This window comes from Rhinatrema bivittatum, chromosome 4, assembly GCF_901001135.1.
Source record: "Rhinatrema bivittatum chromosome 4, aRhiBiv1.1, whole genome shotgun sequence".
Classification (NCBI taxonomy): Eukaryota; Metazoa; Chordata; class Amphibia; order Gymnophiona; family Rhinatrematidae; genus Rhinatrema; species Rhinatrema bivittatum.
Genome location: NC_042618.1, coordinates 188,212,283 through 188,231,350, shown reverse-complemented (window position 1 = coordinate 188,231,350; position 19,068 = coordinate 188,212,283). Strand labels below are relative to the sequence as shown.

Genomic DNA, 19,068 nt, shown 5'->3' with positions numbered 1-19,068 from the left:
GACAATTCAACCACATTGTTGAGCTTCTCAACTTTTTTGTCTCTTTCGATCCTAATAGACCGGGAATAGCTGTTGCTAAGCACATGTTGTCCAACTAGTTAGCAGACTGTATCACCCGTTGCTATTGCTATGGCTGGCCTCCAGATCACAGACTCTGTGAAGACTCATAAGTAAGAACCATGGCTACCTCAGTTGCTCATCTAAGAGCCATGTTTATTGAAGACATCAGCAAAGCTGCAGCTTGGTTGTCATTACTGTCTGGATAATTTATCAAGAAGTGACAGTAACAAAGCAGTCCCCTGTCATAGACAGTTGGAGGTCCCAAGTACTTGACATTGCTCGGATTGAAAAATTGACCTATTCACTCAAGAGGATGCTTAAAGTGTATGATGATATTTCAGGTAACTTTTATAAGGTGGTCAAAGTAAAGAACCGCTTCTTTACAAGAGATGATTCTGACATTTCTGTTATTTTTAGTATATTCTATGTTGCACTTTTTCATCTGCCTTAAAGTTTTCATTTTCTTTATTGATGTGCCATTTGGTAGTGTAGTGACTGGAAAGTAATTATATATGTTCTATTTTTATATTGATGCTTGTCCTGTTAAGAAATAGTTTAAAAAAAAGTTACTTTGGGCAAGTAGTTTTACACAGCCTGTTGACCCAGTAGGCTACTGGTTGCTTTTTCAATAAGTGCTCCACTGCAACCCTCTGTTCGGGATGCCTCACATGTCCTAGCTCATTCAGCCATGCCTGTTGATGGAGAAAGCAGGTTTGCTTCCCATAAACAGCAGGATGAATTAATACCCACTTGTCTGCCTGGAGAGTCAACTACCTAACTAAAGCTAAGTTCCAAAATCCACTGAGGAGCTCACGAGGCAGCGCACACAAGAATTCCCGCGGATACTCAATAGTAAAAACTCTACTGGGTCTGTTCAGCACAGTCGGCTGACATTACCCGTCATGGTTAATCCATCCTGCTGTCTACAGAGAACCCCGTTTAGGGTAAGAAAACTTTGCCTTTCCAACCTTCAGTATCTCTGGCTTGCTTTTCTGACTTTCTTTATTTCTCATTCTCTGGTCTTGTCTCCATTTCTTATCTTTCCTCTCTCGTTTGAGTCTTTTTTTTTTTTTACTTTTCTGTTCTAGTTCTCTCTTCCTCCTTTGTCTCTTTCTTTCAGAGGTGATACTTTAATATTTTTTTCCCTTCTTTCTCCTTCTGCTCCTTCTTCCTTTTTTTCCTCGTCTTCCTCTTCCTGTCTGTTCTCCTTTCCCATTCTTCCTCATTTCTTTCCTCTTTCCCCCTATGCTCTTTCCTCTATTTCTGATCCCTTTCCTCCTGCTTTATCTTCCTGTATTCTACCCCCCCCCCCCCCCCCAAAAAATCTAGAATCTCCTCTTTCTGTCTCACCCCCATACCTAGTCTTTTTTTTTTCCATCCATCGTGGTCCTTTCCCCTTCTCCCACCTCCCAGTAACCAGATCTTTATCCCTCTCTCTCTATCCTCATTCCTTTCTCGCTCACCTCCCCCATCCAGGGTACCCTTTACTCTTCTCCCTTTCCCCCATCTTCCCCACCCTCCGGGGACAGTCTTCCTCAGTCTCTGATCCCCCTCTCTCTCTCCTCTCTGCATCCCTCTCCTTTATCCCCTTTCCTGTCTGTCTCTGCCCTCCATCCCAGTTTTCTCTCCTCAGTCCCAGAAAGTTCTCACTACATCCCTTCTATCAACCCAAGGAAAGCTTTCCTTACATCCCCACCCAGAAAGGCTGTTCTCTCATCCCCTCCCCATGACCTCCAGAAAGCTCTCCCTGCATTACTTCAATCCCTTGAAGGCTCTCCCTGCATTCTTCTCCCTCCACTCCCAAACAAACTCTTCCCCTGGAAAGTTGTAACCACATTCTCCTATTCATTTGCCCGCCCCCAAAAACCTTTCCCTACATTCCCCCCCCCCCCCTCCTCCCATAAGGCTGTACTCTCCTCCCATCTGGTAAGCTGTTTCCAGACTGCCTCCCCAGCTTCTCAGATTCTCTCTGCCCTGCAGTTCTTGTGCAGCCAACCTTTGTGATCCTCCAGGTCTGACAGGAAGAGCAATACTTAGCAGATCATTAGCTTCCTGTGCTCAAGGCCAGGCCTATTTATTTATTTGAAAGTTTTTATATACCGCAAAATAGGACAGTAGTCTGGCCGTCTGAGCGGTTTACAAAAAAAACATTCATAGTTCAACGACAAAACAAGCAATTATAAAATACATCACATTTACATTAAAATTTAGTCTGGAAAACAAAGCAATCTCCGGAGTAGAAGGTAATAGTTATTGAATGTTGTAAGCAGTAGTAAAAAGGTAAGTTTTCAAAGCTTTCTTAAATTCTTTGGTATTTGCGGTTAATCGGATTTGTTCGGGGAGGGAGTTCCACAGGATCGGGCCCGCAACGGAGAAGGTTCGCTTTCGAGTTAATGCTAAACTTGCAATTTTTACTGATGGAATTTCTAGTGTACATTTGTCCATAGATCCGAAGCTGCCTGGTGGGTTTGTACATTGTCAGTAAGGAGCAAAGCCAGATTGATTTAGAATTGTATAACAGGTTATGGATAATTGTCAGAATTTTATAGGTGATGCGATGGGGTACTGGTAGCCAGTGAAGCTGTTGCAAGATAGGTGTGATGTGCTCTCTACGTGGTAGGTTGAATAACATCCAAGCTGTAGCATTTTGGACAATTTGCAAAGGGTGAATTGTTGATGTCGATAGCCTTAAATATAAAGAATTACAATAATCTAAGTTTGTTAAAATTAAAGCTTCTGTAACTGCTCAAAAGTCGGATGGTAATAGCAGAGGTTTTAGTTTCTTTAACATGTGTAATTTGAAGGATTTATTTATTTATTTATTTATTTATTTTACTGTGGCTGATATATTGTTGGTCATTTTTAATCTGGAATCGATGATCATACCTAGGTTTTTTGCATGAGGTTTTAAAGGTATAGGTTGGTCTTCGAATATGAATTTTTGTGGTGGTTGATGTGATGAATCCGGTACTGTAGATAGATAAATTAACTCTGTTTTTGAGGTGTTCAGTTTTAATGTGTTATGAGACAGCCAGGTTTTTATTGTTGTTAAATAGAGTTGGTGTAAAGCAAATGTTTTTGACCAGGATTCAGAGAATGGAATAGTGAACTGAATGTCATCTGTGTAGATTTTAAAATTTAGATTGAGACCAGCTAAGAGACGACACAATGGTAGAAGATATATATTAAATAGTAGGGCAGAGAGTGATGATCCTTGCGGTACACCAGTTTTCGTGCTGTACCATTCAGATTTTGATTTTCCAATTGTGATGTTTTGCGGATGATTTGAAACAAAAGAGGAAATGTAATGCTGTTCCAGTGATACCTATTTGTGATAAACTGGATAATAGAATGTCATGGTTTAGAGTGTCAAAAGCTGCGGATATGTCAATTAGGCCTACGTTATGAGCCGTGCCAATCTCATGACTCAGATCATGCCTGTCCCCATGCACATGCCCACCCCCGCCAGTCTGGCTCAGCTTTTCTATTGGCTAGGCAGTGATGGGATGATGAAAGCAGCAGCAAACCCAGAAGAAAAAAGATATGTGCTGCTGATTGGCTCCACTTGGGGGGGTGGGGAGGGCTTCAAATCCACGCATGATGCCTGTGGGCAGCATCCTCCATTCCTCCTCCACTGCATCAAGCTGACTGACAATGATGCTTCCCTGAGTGTGCTGCCCCATATTTATTCTTGAAGTGAACATGACCGGTTCAAAGGCACCCAAGGTGAACCTTCAATCTTGCTCTCCTCTGTATCACCATCTCTATTAACCTTCAGGCCCATAGGCTAACCCCCTCGCCTGAGATTATGATAATTAAACTCCACAGTCATGATGACACCACCGTCTCCTCTCCCAAACCAATCCTGTAAAAAAAAAAAAAAAAAAAAAAACCCCAGAATTGGGCGGACAATTTTCTAAAGCCCCTGCCTAATATACAAAGGGATTGGCGAATTCAAAATATGCATTTGCATTACATGCTTTTGCTAACTAGAACTTGATGGTAGTATTACATCACTTGTTTGTTTACACTTGATACCAGGCACTAGCCATCCCCCCACAACCACCACTTTGAAATCTTGGCTACACAAACAAGTAACTAAGGAGGCAGCCAATGGGAATGCAGAAGCATACATTTAGCTATCTGCTCTCCCAATGGACATGTTTTAATATAATGGTATCATTTTCAGTTAGTACACACTAAGTCTCAGTGTGCACTAACTTCAAAATTAGGGAAACCCAAAATAAACATTCCCCCCCCCCAAAACCATTTTAAAAAAGAAAATCAAACAGATAATGACCTGAAATGAAAACGACATGAAAAAAAAAAACAGAAACAAAGCACAACCCCTAGATCCCACTGATACTTCATGGGCAAGTTGCTTTATTTCCTATTCCTCAGGTATCCATTTATATCAGATGTTCCCAAACCTGTCCTAGAGGACCCCCATCCTCAATTTGCAAATTTTATCTCATGCATATTCATTGTGGATATCCTGAAAATCTGATTGGAAGGGGGTCCTCTAGGACAGTTTGGGAACATCTGATTTAGGTTGTAAGCTGCTTTGGCACAGCGTCTTATTGTACCTGAATTCTAAAAATGCTTTAAGTCGCCTTGAGCATTTATATGGAAAGATGGCCTAAAAGTCTAAAGCTTTTATTATTAGCAATAAACTTATCAGAAAAGAGAAAAAGTTGAACTAATCAGAACTTACACTTTACCAGAATTCTTCACATTAGTCTCACAAACGAGCACAGAAAAACTCTCACCAAATACAGAATAAGTGGCCACAAATGGTATATACAAATATAAACTTTTGTCCATTCCAGGTTCAGCGCTTCCCTTCCTCTTCCCTGTAGGAAGGAAGGAAGGAGGAAATAACAGGAGTGGAGAGGCTTCATTAGGGAGCAGAGCGGCTGCTCTTTGCTTTGCTCTGTCCACGCTAGCCTCCCCCCACCTTCTGTTCCCTGTATACAGCCTGGGAGTTGGAGGACTGGACGCAGAGGGCTGTTCTGTGCTGCCTGAGATTGGGGGCCGTGGCCAATCAGAGTCATCGAGCAGACCAAAGCTTCTGATGCTGCCCCCAAAGTTGCTGCACTCTGGGCAATCCCGAGGTCTGCCTAATGGAAGAGCCAGCTCTGGAAACGAATACACTTAGGTTTCTTACCTGGATGACAATTTTGGGTCCTAGTAGAAGCTGGCATGACACAAACTGCTATGTAGTAGGAACCTTAAAATATTCTCTGAGGTGGAGGGCAGTTAAGCAGGATGCTGACCTCAGTAATAAAGTTTCATCTCTCCATGAGCCTGCCTCTTACACCTCAGTTGACTACTTTTCTCCAAAAGCCTTCTGCCTTCCTTTTTTTTTACAAATCTAGCTCTGCTGGCTCCTAAACCATCTTATTATGCCCCCCTCCCTTTTGCTACTTTCCTTTGGCTTCCTGCTTATTTTTTCTTCTAGGAGACAGGATCCCTCCCAGAAGGTCTTTCCTGTTCTGGGAGCCACGTGGGTCCTGGAGGTTGTGAAAACTTTGTTTGGGTGAACATGAGAATTATCCAAAGGTGGCGATATCCATGAGCCATCCCCTTTCCAGCTGTCTGCAGGCCTTCTCTTCAACGCTGTCAATATCCAGACAGACATAATTGCCCTTTCCTCTGCCCTTCATTTCAGGACACCTGGGCATTTATGCCGAGACAATACCAGTTACCCTAGCACCATTACTTTTCTGTCGTTTCTAGTGGGCGCCATCTTTAGGACCATGCAGCCACGCTGGCTACCACTGAGGCTAAGACAAGCCCTGATTGCTAGCCAACATTCACCTTTCTGGTGCACTCCCTCATTGGTTTTCCTTCCTGCTGGCTTCTCATTGACTCCTTCCCCCAAATCTCCACCTCTGATAGCACTGCTGGTGCTGGTGCTGGTGCAGGTTGGATTCTGGCGCTTTACGTTGTGCCCCCTGTACAGATCATTGGTGAGGCCTCACACAGAATATAGTGTTCGGTTCTGGAAGCCGAATCTCAGAAGGGAGAGGTAAGAGGCATCCAAAATGGTGTGGGGTCTGCACCAAAAGACACAAGAGATGAGTGGCCCACCACTTTGAATTTATGAGGTTTGCATTTGTACATTTAGAAAACGTTTAAGGCGGTAGAACTGAGTGACGTAGTTTACGCTTTTGAGTTTTATGTTCTAATTCTGATGATTAATGGTTTTAGTTTCTGGGTCTTGAGTCAGTCAGTGCTAGTGTTATTACCATCATCGGATCATTTTTTGTTTTGTTTGTAGCTGTTTTGATTTCTAATTTATCATGAATGTAGTTTTGTACCCACCTAGAATTGTAGATAGAGCAGGTTAAGATATTTTTTTAATAAATAAATAAAATAGATGCACAAGAATTGAACAAATACTAAGGTTGTCTTTTTCTAATCTGTCTTTGAGACTGAGAAATAGATATTTTAGGGGCTGCACTCTTTCTGCACACACAGGAGGTAGCGTTTCCTGCTCCAGTAATGGTCACACACCGCTAGCCACATGTCCTTGAAGGTCATATCTCATGATAAATATTTATGTACAGTCAGCATACACAGCACTGTACAGGATAATTATCCTGGGTAGAGCATTTCTGTCCTAAAGAGTACAGAGTGGTTGAGTGTGACCTGCTTCAGTGAGCAATAGGTAAAGGGAATTGAACCAGGTTTGCAGGTCTTTGTCTACTCTACTAAACCCTCATCAGTCTTGAATTTCACTCTGTCAGCCTAGGAGATGGAGCTCTTGATAAGCTCCAGAGCTGACAGCATTCTTTGCCCTGCCAGTCTAAAGTATCATGTGGCAGAGCTAGATGAATACGTGCATGATCCTAGACACCGCGACACGCTCGGTTTGCTGCCTGAAGTAGTTTCATCTGACTGGCTCAGGTCGCTCTATTTTTGATAAGTGAACAAAAAAATGTGAGTTTTTTTGAAGCGTGGTGGCTCTTCGGACACTTTCTACTTTTACGAGCTTAATGCAAGACAAATGAGGATTAAAGAAGCCCTAACTAGCTGAATTTTTGAACACTGTGTTCGGTCATCAGCAGGTCACACCAGTTAACCCTTTCCTGAAGAATTTTCAAAGGTACACAAACCTTTTGTACACAAAGGTACGAAAGAATTTTCACAAACGTACAGTTATAGGCAGGATCCTTCTATAACACAGTCTTGTATTCCTTCCTCACCCAGCATTCACTGACCTATCTTTTAAATCCCAAAAGAAGCCAAACTTTACATTTGGTCGTGGCAAGAAACTTAGCCGCAGCCCAGAGGATTTTCAACACGTTTCAACTCTGGCCTTCCACGCTCGGCCACTTACAGAGCCCACGAACATCCTAGAAACCACAGTGACTGGAGTCAACGGTGGACTGAGTGTCAGATTTTATGATTTTAAAATATCAGTCTGTACTGTGAAATTGTCTGCTTCTGACCTTTTAAACAGAGCGCCGATATAAATCCTTTTTTATTATTTTTTTATTATTTTTTATTAGTGATACTTTTTTATTATTTTGTATTAGTGATACCAGCCCAGCTGCGGCTGGAACCCCCACACCCTTTTTATCCGACCTGCATTCATGGGACTTGGGTGCAGTAATCTGCCACATAGCGATATGCCAAGACACCCATCCCAGGTATTGGCACTATACACATTTTTAAGATTCATGGGAAAACTCCACCAGGAATGCATTAAGGGTGCCTTGGGCCTGGGATGTTGCCATAGCCCTTCTTCCTTCTCCCATTCACTTCCTGCAGCAATGTCCTTAATCCGACCTTGTGCTGGGCCCCTTCTGGACCTTGGGCTTTGAATTCCTTCCCCGTCTACCCCTGCCCGCACCCCATCCCGTCACGGAGTTCTGCTAATCTCGTGATGTAAGCTTGGAAAATGCAGTGCTGGCATTATAGAGGTGGTACGGCGCTATGCGGGCGAGTGGAAGATGCAGAGTTTTGCTGGCGTCCTTTTTCCTCTTCCAGAGTGCAGAAATTTGCTGGGGACCCCCTTCCCCCAGAATGTTGGTGGAATAAGTATTTTGCCCTCTGTTAATTTAATGCATCTTTCTCTGAAATGGGTTTTCTGGAAACGTATGACCATAAGCGAGCATACGGAAGAGACTTGTCGTGTTAATGTGTGGGAGTAACACGTAGCAGTATAATGCTCTAGTTACAGTATTTATTACTGCAGGTAGTGAAGGTAGCATAATACTGTAGCCTGGTATTCTATCACGGTGATAGGCAACTCTGGTCCTGGAGTGCCACAAACAGGTCTGGTTTTCATGATATCTGCCTGAGATATATTTTTATATAGTGGAGGAAATGCATGCATGTATTTGTTGTGGATATCCTAAAAAAAAAAACCCAGCCCTCTTTCTGGCCTTCTAGGCCCAGAGTTGCCTGCCAGTGTTTCATCATGATGCTTAATGTAGGATACTCCTCAGCCGTTCCTAAACAATGTAATGTTTCCACCCTCTTATCGCCACCTCTTTAGGAGAATTACCCTAGCTGTGTTTTTGAAAATGAGTTCATACTGTGAATTCATAACCCTGCTCTCCCTAACGTTTCTAAGGAGTGTTCAAATGGGGGCGGCAGATTGCCCCAGTCTTCGGATGTGCCTCCCAGTGTTAACGCTGTCTTCAAGACAGTTTCTAGCAGCAAGCAGCAGCTGAGGAATGAATGCGCTGTGCCCTTACTCCGGGCTGCATCACAGAGAACACTCTCTGCTTGGCACACAGATATTTGGGGAAAGTTATTATTCTGCCATTGATTTTTAGCTTTTGTTGTTTTATCCTGTTACTAAAGAATAAAATGGATTGTTTGTGACTGTTGTGTAACACACAACAGGTTAACTCCTCCACCCCGGGTGGGAAGCGCAAATAATCCTGACAGTTCCTCATGGGATGTGGCTCTTCCTTATTGGAGATGCTCAGTAGCCCTTCTCAGGACCATTGGGCAAGACATTAAACTGTGTGGTGCTATCAGAAAATTATTAGATCTGCTTTCTTTCTCACTCTCTCTTCCAGGAGGGGGAGTTCTTGGTTACGTTACCCAAACCACAGCCCATCCCCAAGCCCCGATTTTTTGGACCAGACCAGAAGGGATATGCTGGGGTTATGAATGTTGTTGCAGGCAAAATGTCAATGTTCCACTTTTAATTTTAATTGCAATATAATTATTATAATTTTTTTTTTAGCCTGCCTTTCCAAACGGTGCTCAAGGTGGCTTACAGCAATATTAGAATTCAAGTATCATAAATCCTTACCCCCAAACAGCTTACAACCTAAGTGGGTACCTGAGACAATTAGAGATAAAGAGGTCAATATTCAGTGCCACTTAGCCAGATAAGTACGTATCCAGTTAAGTGATGGGCAGGATATGGCTGTAACATAGCCGCATAATTAGCAATATTTGAGCCTATCTAGCTGTGTTAGTCAGATAAGTTAGATCTGCTCAACAGGAGGTCTAAAGTTAGCTGGATAAAACTTATTTATCAAGGTATATTCATGGCATAGCTGTGCCACTAAATGTCCCAGTTGAGTTAGCCGAATAAGTCTGATCTACCTCCAAGTGTCTTGCCCCAACAAGAAATTCCTCCATTGGAAGGGTCTGTTTTTACCTGTAGTGTAGGTAAAGTCCTCTGTGCCTTGCCAATAGGAATTGTGTGCTTAACGTCATTTGTTTGCAAGTCTGCTTTCCAGCCTTTGTTGCCTGGCATTTAGTTGAATAACCCTGGATGACCCTGTGACCTTTCGTATGGTATCTTCTCTGCAGCTGTCTGTGTGCTCATTAAGGGCCTGATTTTAAGAAGCATTTACATGCTTAAAATTGGCTTTTACCCGTGAAAGTGGGCTTTTGAAAATTGCTACAATATTCCACTGAATTGTCCATAGGGTTTACCCGCCCAAGTGCACTTTACACACGTAAATGGCTTTTGAAAATTGCTACGCTAGTAATTACAGTTACACATGTAAATCGTTTTGAAAATGACCCCCTAAACTTCTCCCGGGTTTCATTTTTTTCCCCCCCCATGTAGATTGCAAGCAGTCCATAAAAGAAGATGAGGGGCTGGTGACCATAAACAGAAGGAGAGGAGCTTTCAAGCAAGCCAAAATTCATCATATCAAAAACCATGAGTTCATCGCGACTTTCTTCGGGCAACCCACCTTCTGTTCTGTCTGTAAAGAGTTTGTCTGGTGAGAAACAAACTGACATTAGTAACCAGAGAAACGGATGACCTTCAAGTAATCATGTTACTTAACCAAGCACACTTAAGTCATTAAAAACAGCAAAACTAAGTTTTGAGAACTGACATCTACTGGGGCATTTTCCCATATTATGACTCCGTTTCCCCCCCACCCCCAAATCTGGCCCAGCAATTGCACTGACCATGCTTTGGCCGGGACCCACGTGGCTGCAGCTCCCTCTGGAACCCGGTGTATGTGCACCCTCAGTCTAGCCACTGGGTGTCGCTGCTGGTGCTGGCAGATTTCTGCCAGAGCATGTGAATGTTGCCTGTGCAGCATTCCCAGCACCAGCTGATGCAAGAAGCAGAAGCTAGACTCAGGAATCGAACCCAGGTCCTCCCGCATGGCACAACGCTGCTACTCGGATGTTCCTGCATCACTTGCTTAATAACAGTGTGCACAGGGCTACATTTCTCCCTCCAATGATACTGGGGCTAGGAGGTGTCTCCCTCCCCTTTCCCCTTCCCTGCAGTGAAAGGAGTGCCTTCTCCACAGGGTACCTCCGGCTGTCAGCCTGAGTAGCCTCATCCCCTGTGCTGCCACCGTGCTCCTAGCTCCTGTGCCTTTGAGGCGGTGAGTCCCATGGAACACTGCTGCTCACGCTGAGCGACGCTGAGAAGTGCCACCAAGACAGAGGAAGTGATGTCCCTTTGAGCCCGGCACCTCTCATGCAAAATCCAGTCCTTGGGGGGTGTGTCTACCCTTGTGAACACCAGAGAATCCCGGCAGGCTGTGCAAATAGAGAATAATTCATCTATGTGTCTCGTAAGAATTCTAGTTACATTTTTGCATAATAACTTATTCCATGATACACGTTAACATTTTTTGCACTCTTTTCTATAATGACAAAGTTGCTTTCTCAGTATTTGTGACTTTGATATAAGAACAAATTGTTGTCCTAGCTCTTTCTAGAATCTTTAGAAGCATGGCTAGGCAGGCCATGGCAGCGGTATTAATGGATTTGAAACGCTTTCTATAGAAACAGGAAATAATGGAACTGAAGGATGAGAATTTACCATATGAGCAATAATATTTGGATTTTTCTTGTTCCAGAACTTGACATGAAAGTGTATTTATAGGTTTCTATAATCCATTTTTCCAATAAGTGTTCAAAGCAGAGAACATAGTCAATCAAATAACAATCACATATCAAACACCACCACAAAACTGCAGACAATAAATAAAATATACTTACAAAGCTGCAAGTAAAACAAAAATATATTTTAGAATTATCTCAGACAAAATCAAATTATTATCATAAATATAAAAGCACTGAATAAAACTATCTCTGTTAATAGGCAGGGCCCAGAACAAGTCAAACAGACCACCCTCCCTGAGATGGAAGAGCTGGAGAGAGGGGGTGCACAGTTCTTTCTGGGCCCTCTGACACTGGCCCACCTCTGCTCTCCCCAAAACAAGATAAGGAGAGGAGTGTAAAATGTTTCTCTCTGCCCTCCCCAGGCCTGCACTACTCTTTCTCCTCCTTCTTTCCCCATACTTGACCACAGGCTCTAGCCAGCAGGCTCTCCACCCTCCCTAGCTCCAGCCAATGCTCTCGCCACCCTCCAAGTTACATCTTTGGCTGCATCTGACGTAATGGACACTGTCCTCAGAAGCTCATGCTTCAATAAATTAGTTTATAAGGTGCCACCCGACTCCTGTCATGTTTAGCTGAGACCATCCCCTCCACAGGTTCACTAGCATTGCTTCAGGACCACTGCTGTTTGACTGTTCAACTCTTCCTCCATGTGGCCGATGACGCTGCCAGTCAATATGCTACCTCTTTCCGCTGGGACCCCAGGGCAATTGCCCAGTCCCCACGCCACTTCCCAGGATGGCCCAGCTAATGGGACCAAGTCAAAGAGACAGACACCCCCCCCCCCCTCACCCACACAAACTCCTGCTCTGTAAGATGATGATGTTAGTTATGGTCCTGTGAGCTGAGACTTTACCAGTATTTGAAGCTCTTTATATAAAATTATCCAGCTGCGATACTTCCAGAAACACTCTCCTCAGAATTCATCCGTGCTGTGAACTGCCTATTCCAAGCATGGCCTTTCCTACTTTCAGGTTACTAGAAAGTATTTACCATAAAAATTATTTGACCTTGGGTTAACTCTTTAGATCCCTCTGTCAGATTTCGGACTGCTGTGGAAAGTGCCGTCCACAGATCTTTCAGCACACACTCATTTGGCATCAAAGGGCTCTTATGCAATTTCTAGTGCCAGGGATGAAAGCGTGCATGGAAAATGCTCTCTTGTGTAACTGCTCTCCTAATCCGATTTATTCTGTTTTTGTTTATAGGGGTCTCAACAAACAGGGATATAAGTGTAGGCGTAAGTACTTTTCTGACTTTGTCTCAGGAACAAAATTCCATTTTTTCTTTGATGTCTGAATGGGTTTGATGATTTCTCTAAGCAAAGGCGAGGAACGTGAACACATGACATTGAGTGTGCATTAATTAAAGAGAGCTACCTGCTGGTATCATCACTCGGCCTGGGGTCCGGAGGGACTCCAGGCTTAGCATGGTCAGCGCAGAACGTTAAGGGAACAACATGAAGCTGTGATTGGTAACACAAAGCTCGTGGCAACGTAGCATCCTGCTCTCACTGTGTCCTTCGCACGTGGGGAGGAGTGAGGATGTGGGGAGCTGCTCAGGGCATATGATAGCAGTCAGGGGGCACTACTGGGCCAGCAGTGTGAACCAGTTGTAAATAGGGATGTGCAATCGTTTTACCCGAATTAGGCAATGTCAACGAAATTGCCTAATTCGGAATGGTTCGGGAGAACCAAAAAACGATTGATTTTTTTCCGAAATTTCAGAAAAAATTCATTTTTGAGTTAGTGCGCGCTAACTCTACCCGACACGAAATTTTTACCCGAAGCACATCTCTAGTTGTAAAGCAGGGCACACTTCACAGGAGGACAGATCAGACCACGCTAGCAGTACACAAACAGCAGTTGCCAGTGATCTGTGAAATTTTACAAATAAAACAAAAACCCTGGCCGCTAGAGAAGAGCTGCAGCCCTGGGATTCTCCCCTTCCTCCAGCCTGCTAATTCTGATCCTAAAGCTGGTTGTTGCAGGGGGTCTGTGGTCCTGCTGTCTGTGCGCTGGCAGCGTTATTTCCAGTTGATGGTGTAATACGCTGTATCCCCATTCTTATACTAGTTGCATACCTTGAGCCCTGGGACTCTTATCTAGAACTATTAGCAGACTGCACAAGCCACAAACACAGCCATCAGAACTGCCAACTCTAGGATACAAACCAGACATGAACTGCTGGACAGTGCCCTCTACAGCAAAATTGTGGGCTCTGGAGAATCTGTTACAGAAGGGGGAAACAATCAGGTTAGGATTCCCTTTTTCCTCAATTCCATTCTCTCCATTTACAACACAAAACCACTGGAGAAATTAAGAACTAAATACAGGACAAGAAAGTAACTGATTTCAGCAGCTCCCGGATGCTGGTTAAAAACGCTGCTTTTCACACTTGCATGGATTCATTTGCACTTCTGTGGGAAGAAAGCACAAAGGACAGGGTTTACTTTTTTCCTTCAAATCAATGTCTGGCAGTGTCTCACACTTTTTTTTTTTTTTTCTTTTGCCTCTCTCCTTTGAAGAATGCAATGCTGCTATCCACAAGAAGTGTATTGATAAAATTATTGGGAGATGTACCGGTACAGCCGCCAACAGCAGAGACACTATGGTAAGGGAATGGCATGTGTGTCTGCGGTGCGTCAGCCTTCCCGCTGCCCCACGTAACCTTCCTGTAGCTCCTGTAACTGCCTCCCAAAGCGACCAGATGAGAAACATCCCCACAATATCACAGCCCCGTACCTCTCTGAAGATGTAGAGCCCTAGAATGCTCTGATTTCCCAGTTACGTGAGCAAGCCTAAATAAAGTTACTGAGGCATTTCAACATTTCCGAATCCAAAAGTCACTGTACACCCCCTAAGAAAAAGAAATCACCTTTTTAGAAACGTTTTCTAAAGAAAGCGAATATTAATAAAGCGCATTTACAAACAATAATCACAAAGCAAATTCAAGGTCAAAGCCAGGAACTCTGGACCTGGATGATAAGGGAAATAGTGACTTGTCTGAGGTCACACACACACAACAGGATTTGAACTCTGACCTCAGGACCTTTGACTTATAGTCCAGTGCGCTAACACTAGCTGTCTCCTCCTTTCAGTTAAGTTATTTTTGCTGAACTTTAAGCTGCCTTTTGACCTCAGGGGGGTCCCTGCCAGATTCCACAGGAAAGGAGGCAGAGGTTCTCTTGATAACGACTAAGGCTTGAGTCTCAAAAGAAATAACCCAATATCTGGGTTTGATGTGCAATACTGTATCACTGTATATGTCCCCAGCCTGACCCCGCCCCAGAGATGCGCATCAGCTTCTGGAGTTCATAAAGCTAAAATGTCGCTTAAAAAATGTCTTTGCGACGATTTTTTTTTTTAAAATCTCAGCCACAAAAATGCAGTTAAACCCGTTGTTTTTTGTTTTTTAAATAAACCAGCTGTGAAATTAAGGGAGCAATGTTCAAACGTCCCACATTGATGCGGTGTCTGCGTGTGCTTTTGATACGTGGTCTTTTGCACCAATTTTCAAAGGGAAAGTGCAAGGATTCGCAACAGGTTCAGAATCGCATGCAGTCGTGACGGCTTTTTTTTTTTTTTTTTTTTTTTTGTGTGGGTAGAAGTTTTCTGTAGGATTTGCAAAGGCCGCCTCCCTTCCCCTAACCTAAACTTGCCCCATTAGCGCCTCCTCTCCTCGCGGTGCAGAGCAGCAGCTAAGCTTAGCTTTTAGCTGCACTGATGAGAGAGAGAAGTTTTTTTGACTGCTTATTTATGCAGGTAAAATGCTTTTTTTTTTTTTTTTTTACCCGCGGAAATCACTTTAAACAATGCCCGTTCTCGGCGTCGCAATTACGCGAAAAAATTTGATAAGTGACTGGTCTGGAAATGCTCTTCTCAACCAGTGCGGAAGGGCTTGAAGGTTTATGTGTGTTTGATTTTTTTATTTTTTTTTTTTGTTTTTCTGCCTTTTCAGTTTCAGAAAGAGCGCTTCAAGATCGACATGCCGCACAGGTTTAAAGTTTACAATTACATGAGTCCCACCTTTTGTGACCATTGCGGGAGCCTGCTCTGGGGCCTGGTTAAGCAAGGATTAAAGTGCGAAGGTATAACAACTTAACTTTTGTTGTTTTCTACGGGTGTCGGAGTACCGGTCGGGCTCCGCCGCTCACTCAGCACTTCTAAGCCTTCAGCATTACTGACTACGTGGGCCAGTGGGACTGGCCCCAGCAGCACAATTCATTTCTATTTTGATCAAACATTGGCCTAAATATAATGTTTGGCCTAGCGAAATGTTGTTTGGCCCTTTTTCCCTCTTTACGTCTTGTGATAGCGCTGGACCAGGCCATTTCTGAGAGTTTGTTACGCAGTAGGGCAGGCAAGAGAATGATTTTTAAAAAAAAAAACCCCAAAAAAAACAAGTTCCTGGTTATTTTGTTTGTATTTCTTTAAATCCACCAGAATGCGCAATGAATGTGCACCACAAGTGTCAGAACAAAGTAGCAAATCTCTGCGGGATCAACCAGAAGCTGCTCGCCGAAGCTTTGAACCAAGTTAGCCAGGTGAGTGGAAATGCATCTGTTTTGTATGGGTTGTGGTGTGACTGCCAGCGAGCCAGGGGCCGATCACAGCCGCAGCTGAGCGGCACCTCTGGTGGCTGTTGCTCGTCTGTGCTGGATACTGTGCAGGAAGATGACTTGGATTCCTGGGATGTGGGAGCCGGCTGTGGTTGCAGCAGTCACCTACCCTGAGCACGTGTGGGCTAATTTGCTGTCTCTTCACAACCTGTATAAAACATCATAACCACAGGCTGAGCAATAATTGTTTGTAGTAAAGGGGGGCCAGCGTAACAGATGTTTTACAGAATGTAGTACCTGGTGAATAACCCTACTGCAGTCTCGCAGATGCATAGGGGTTCCTCTTTGATTTACACGGCTGCAAAGTAGCAGTCGTGCAAGACAGCGGCAGCTGTGGCACAGTGTGCTGGCACCCCTGGTCTTTGTGCCCTGGCCAGTCATCTGTCTCTCATGGCCCTTCCAACAGCCCTGCACAGGGATACCCAATTTTTGTGCAGCGGTCAGAGATTGAGATGTTTTCTAAGATGTGAGGAAATCTCAGCAGAGTATTCTGCGTTCCTTTACAATCTCATACATTTAATGCTTTTGAGTCCGTTTTCTTTGCATTCCTCACCTTTTCTGCCAATCCAGGGGCAGAAGTTGGCATAAGCTATAGCAGAACTAAGTCCAGACAGAGAAGCGTGAGCTACAATTAGTGTGTGCCATTTACTGGTGTTTTTTCCTCCTTTCTGCTTTTAGAGAAACAGTGTAATGGGGGTAAGAGATTTCCTATTACTATTAAATGTGAAAGAAAACAGCGCCTCAGCTAACGCTTGCCAAACCCAAAGTCTTGCGAAGCAAAATAGCTTTGCTGTGCAGAAAAGTTTGAGCTAGCTCCACGTTTCACTGACTTCACCTGTTTCATTTCCGTCTAGAAATCGACCAGGAAATCGGATTCCGGTTCGGCCGACGGCTTAAACGTGGGGATTTACCAGGACTTTAACATCAAGGGGTCTGGCGCGTTAGGCATAGACGCAACAGGTGAGAGTGGATTTCTCTTGCTGGGGGGGCCTACGTTTCTGCCAAGCCTCAACGTGGGCATTTGCACATCACTGCCAACATGATGCTGTGGATTTCATGAATTTAATAACAAAAAGGAAAAACATCGGACTGTTCTTCCTGTAGTTTACAGCAAATTTTCAGGAGAATTTCTGATGCCATTTAAAAATTTAAAAAAAATTAAAAAACTGCCATGAACTGAAACCTGAATCGTCTGGTTGTAAAGGGCAAGAGGAGCAGACATCTGAAGACTGAAAATATTTTAGAGTGTCTAAGATTTGTTTTGCCCCACTGTAATCCACGGTGCAACTAGCAATGAAGGAGCCATTAACATAAGTATAAGCTCTGGAAAAGAGCAGCATTTTCCCAGATTTAATGCCATGCATGACTGCGACGTTCATTTCAAAGGAAGCGACGTGAGCAGATTTGATCAGTAGCGTGGCTAGTTAAATGGAGCTCAGGTTATATCAGGGGTGATATTGGTAATGCAGAATTATGCCACATGTCTGGATGCTGTATTACAGTGTGACTAGGGACCTTCGGTGTCAGTTTTTATTTTATTTTGCCTGGGAATTTCAATGTTAGGACAAAAAAAAAAAATTCAGTGTAAAAATAATTTAGATGTAGCAGATGAGAGAAAAGTCAGTGGAAAAGAAATTTTTCCAAAGATGTGTCTTTTTTTTGTTTGTTTTAACATTGAAATTCCCGGGAAAAATAAAATGAAAACTAAAAATGAAGGTCCCTCAGTGATGACATACAGTCCTGAAAATGTGAAGCTATATTTAGGGCCTGATTTACTAAGGGTTTTCTGCCATTCTGTGTCAATAGGAATAAGTTTAGTGAATCGGGTCCGCTGATTGAGTGCATAATTCCACAACTGGCAGGACTGCAGCCAGAGTATGGGACAGTTCTCTAGGAAACCTGCCTGCTGGCTTCTTATCAGTACAGTTATTTTTGAAAAAAATATTTTATTATAAGTGCAATAGCTGTGGAGCTATTTTAGATCTTCCAGATGGCCTAAAAGAAGTGTCACATGCCACTGGTGCTCCCAGCATGCCCAGGAGTTCTACATCACAGCTGTGCTGACTGCTCATTTGAGCATCTCTCCAGGAATTGAGTTAAGGTTTCGCTTCCAAAAAGCTAACAAATTGCTAGCTGCCATAGTACAGCATTCCAATAGCTATATTGATCTTGGTTAAAAAAAAAAAAAAAAAAAAAGCAGTGTATTGGCCCAGTGTTGGAATTATACAACGATGATGTTGTGTTTTTGAGATTACATACATCTGTTTGAATTTGAATTTCAGATTTAGTTACTCTTTTACAAGCCCATGCTGAAGGTGAGCTATAAATCAGGTAGAGTAGGTAGGTCCCTTCCTCAGAGAGCTTACAATCTAAATTGGTATCTGAGCCATCTTGCTGCTCTAATCACAAAGCTCCCTGACCACTCCTTCTCTGCTCTTTAGAAAAAGGCACCAGTCAGTCCATTTATTTCATTTCATCTTTCCATTAAAATGCTCAAGGTGAGCTAACCAGAACATTAAAAAAAAAAAAAAAAACGGAAATGAAAAAGCTCCTGAATAATGTTGGTATCATAGCCAGCAAAGAATCCATGGTTTATAGTGAACTTGTAGGTGGCTCGTGATTTCAGGGAAACAAATCACATTATTTCTTTCAGTAGACAATCAATACGATAAACTGTGGGAAGGAAGCACACCGAAGCCGCCCATACGAATATCCAGCATAAGCAGCCGGCTCGCCGTCGAGAACTTCATTTTTCATAAAGTGCTTGGCAAGGGCAGCTTCGGAAAGGTATGTAACAAACCCCAAAGAGCAGAGCTGAGGATAAACTGTGTGCAGGCTTGGATTTCTGCACGGGGCATCAGCCTAGGGTGACAAAATTCCAGGGGGCAGCAAAGTTCTGAGGATCACCAAATGTGGCAGGGGGGGGGCCTGAGCCTCAGCCCTCAGTCACCCACCACCTTTAAATTTATCCCATTGGGAGAAATCTGAGTTTCAGAGCCCTAATGGCTTGCGCAAGGCTGAAGAGGTTC

At 43.5% G+C, this 19,068-nt stretch overlaps 1 protein-coding gene across 4 annotated transcripts in view; it reads left to right on the top strand.

Moving 5' to 3' along the window:
• The window catches only part of PRKCD (protein kinase C delta), a 211,444-nt gene that overhangs the window by 170,162 nt on the left and 22,214 nt on the right, over positions 1 to 19,068 (top strand). The window contains exons 6-13 of one of the 4 annotated variants that reach the window (XM_029599410.1): positions 10,112 to 10,271; positions 12,627 to 12,658; positions 13,946 to 14,031; positions 15,379 to 15,508; positions 15,864 to 15,964; positions 16,718 to 16,735; positions 16,894 to 16,999; positions 18,696 to 18,826. In XM_029599410.1, the coding sequence (XP_029455270.1) occupies positions 10,112 to 10,271; positions 12,627 to 12,658; positions 13,946 to 14,031; positions 15,379 to 15,508; positions 15,864 to 15,964; positions 16,718 to 16,735; positions 16,894 to 16,999; positions 18,696 to 18,826 (764 nt within the window). Of the gene's footprint in view, positions 1 to 10,111; positions 10,272 to 12,626; positions 12,659 to 13,945; positions 14,032 to 15,378; positions 15,509 to 15,863; positions 15,965 to 16,717; positions 16,736 to 16,893; positions 17,000 to 18,692; positions 18,827 to 19,068 lie in introns of all 4 variants that reach the window. The other 3 variants (XM_029599409.1, XM_029599412.1, XM_029599411.1) reach the window with 3 other exon arrangements.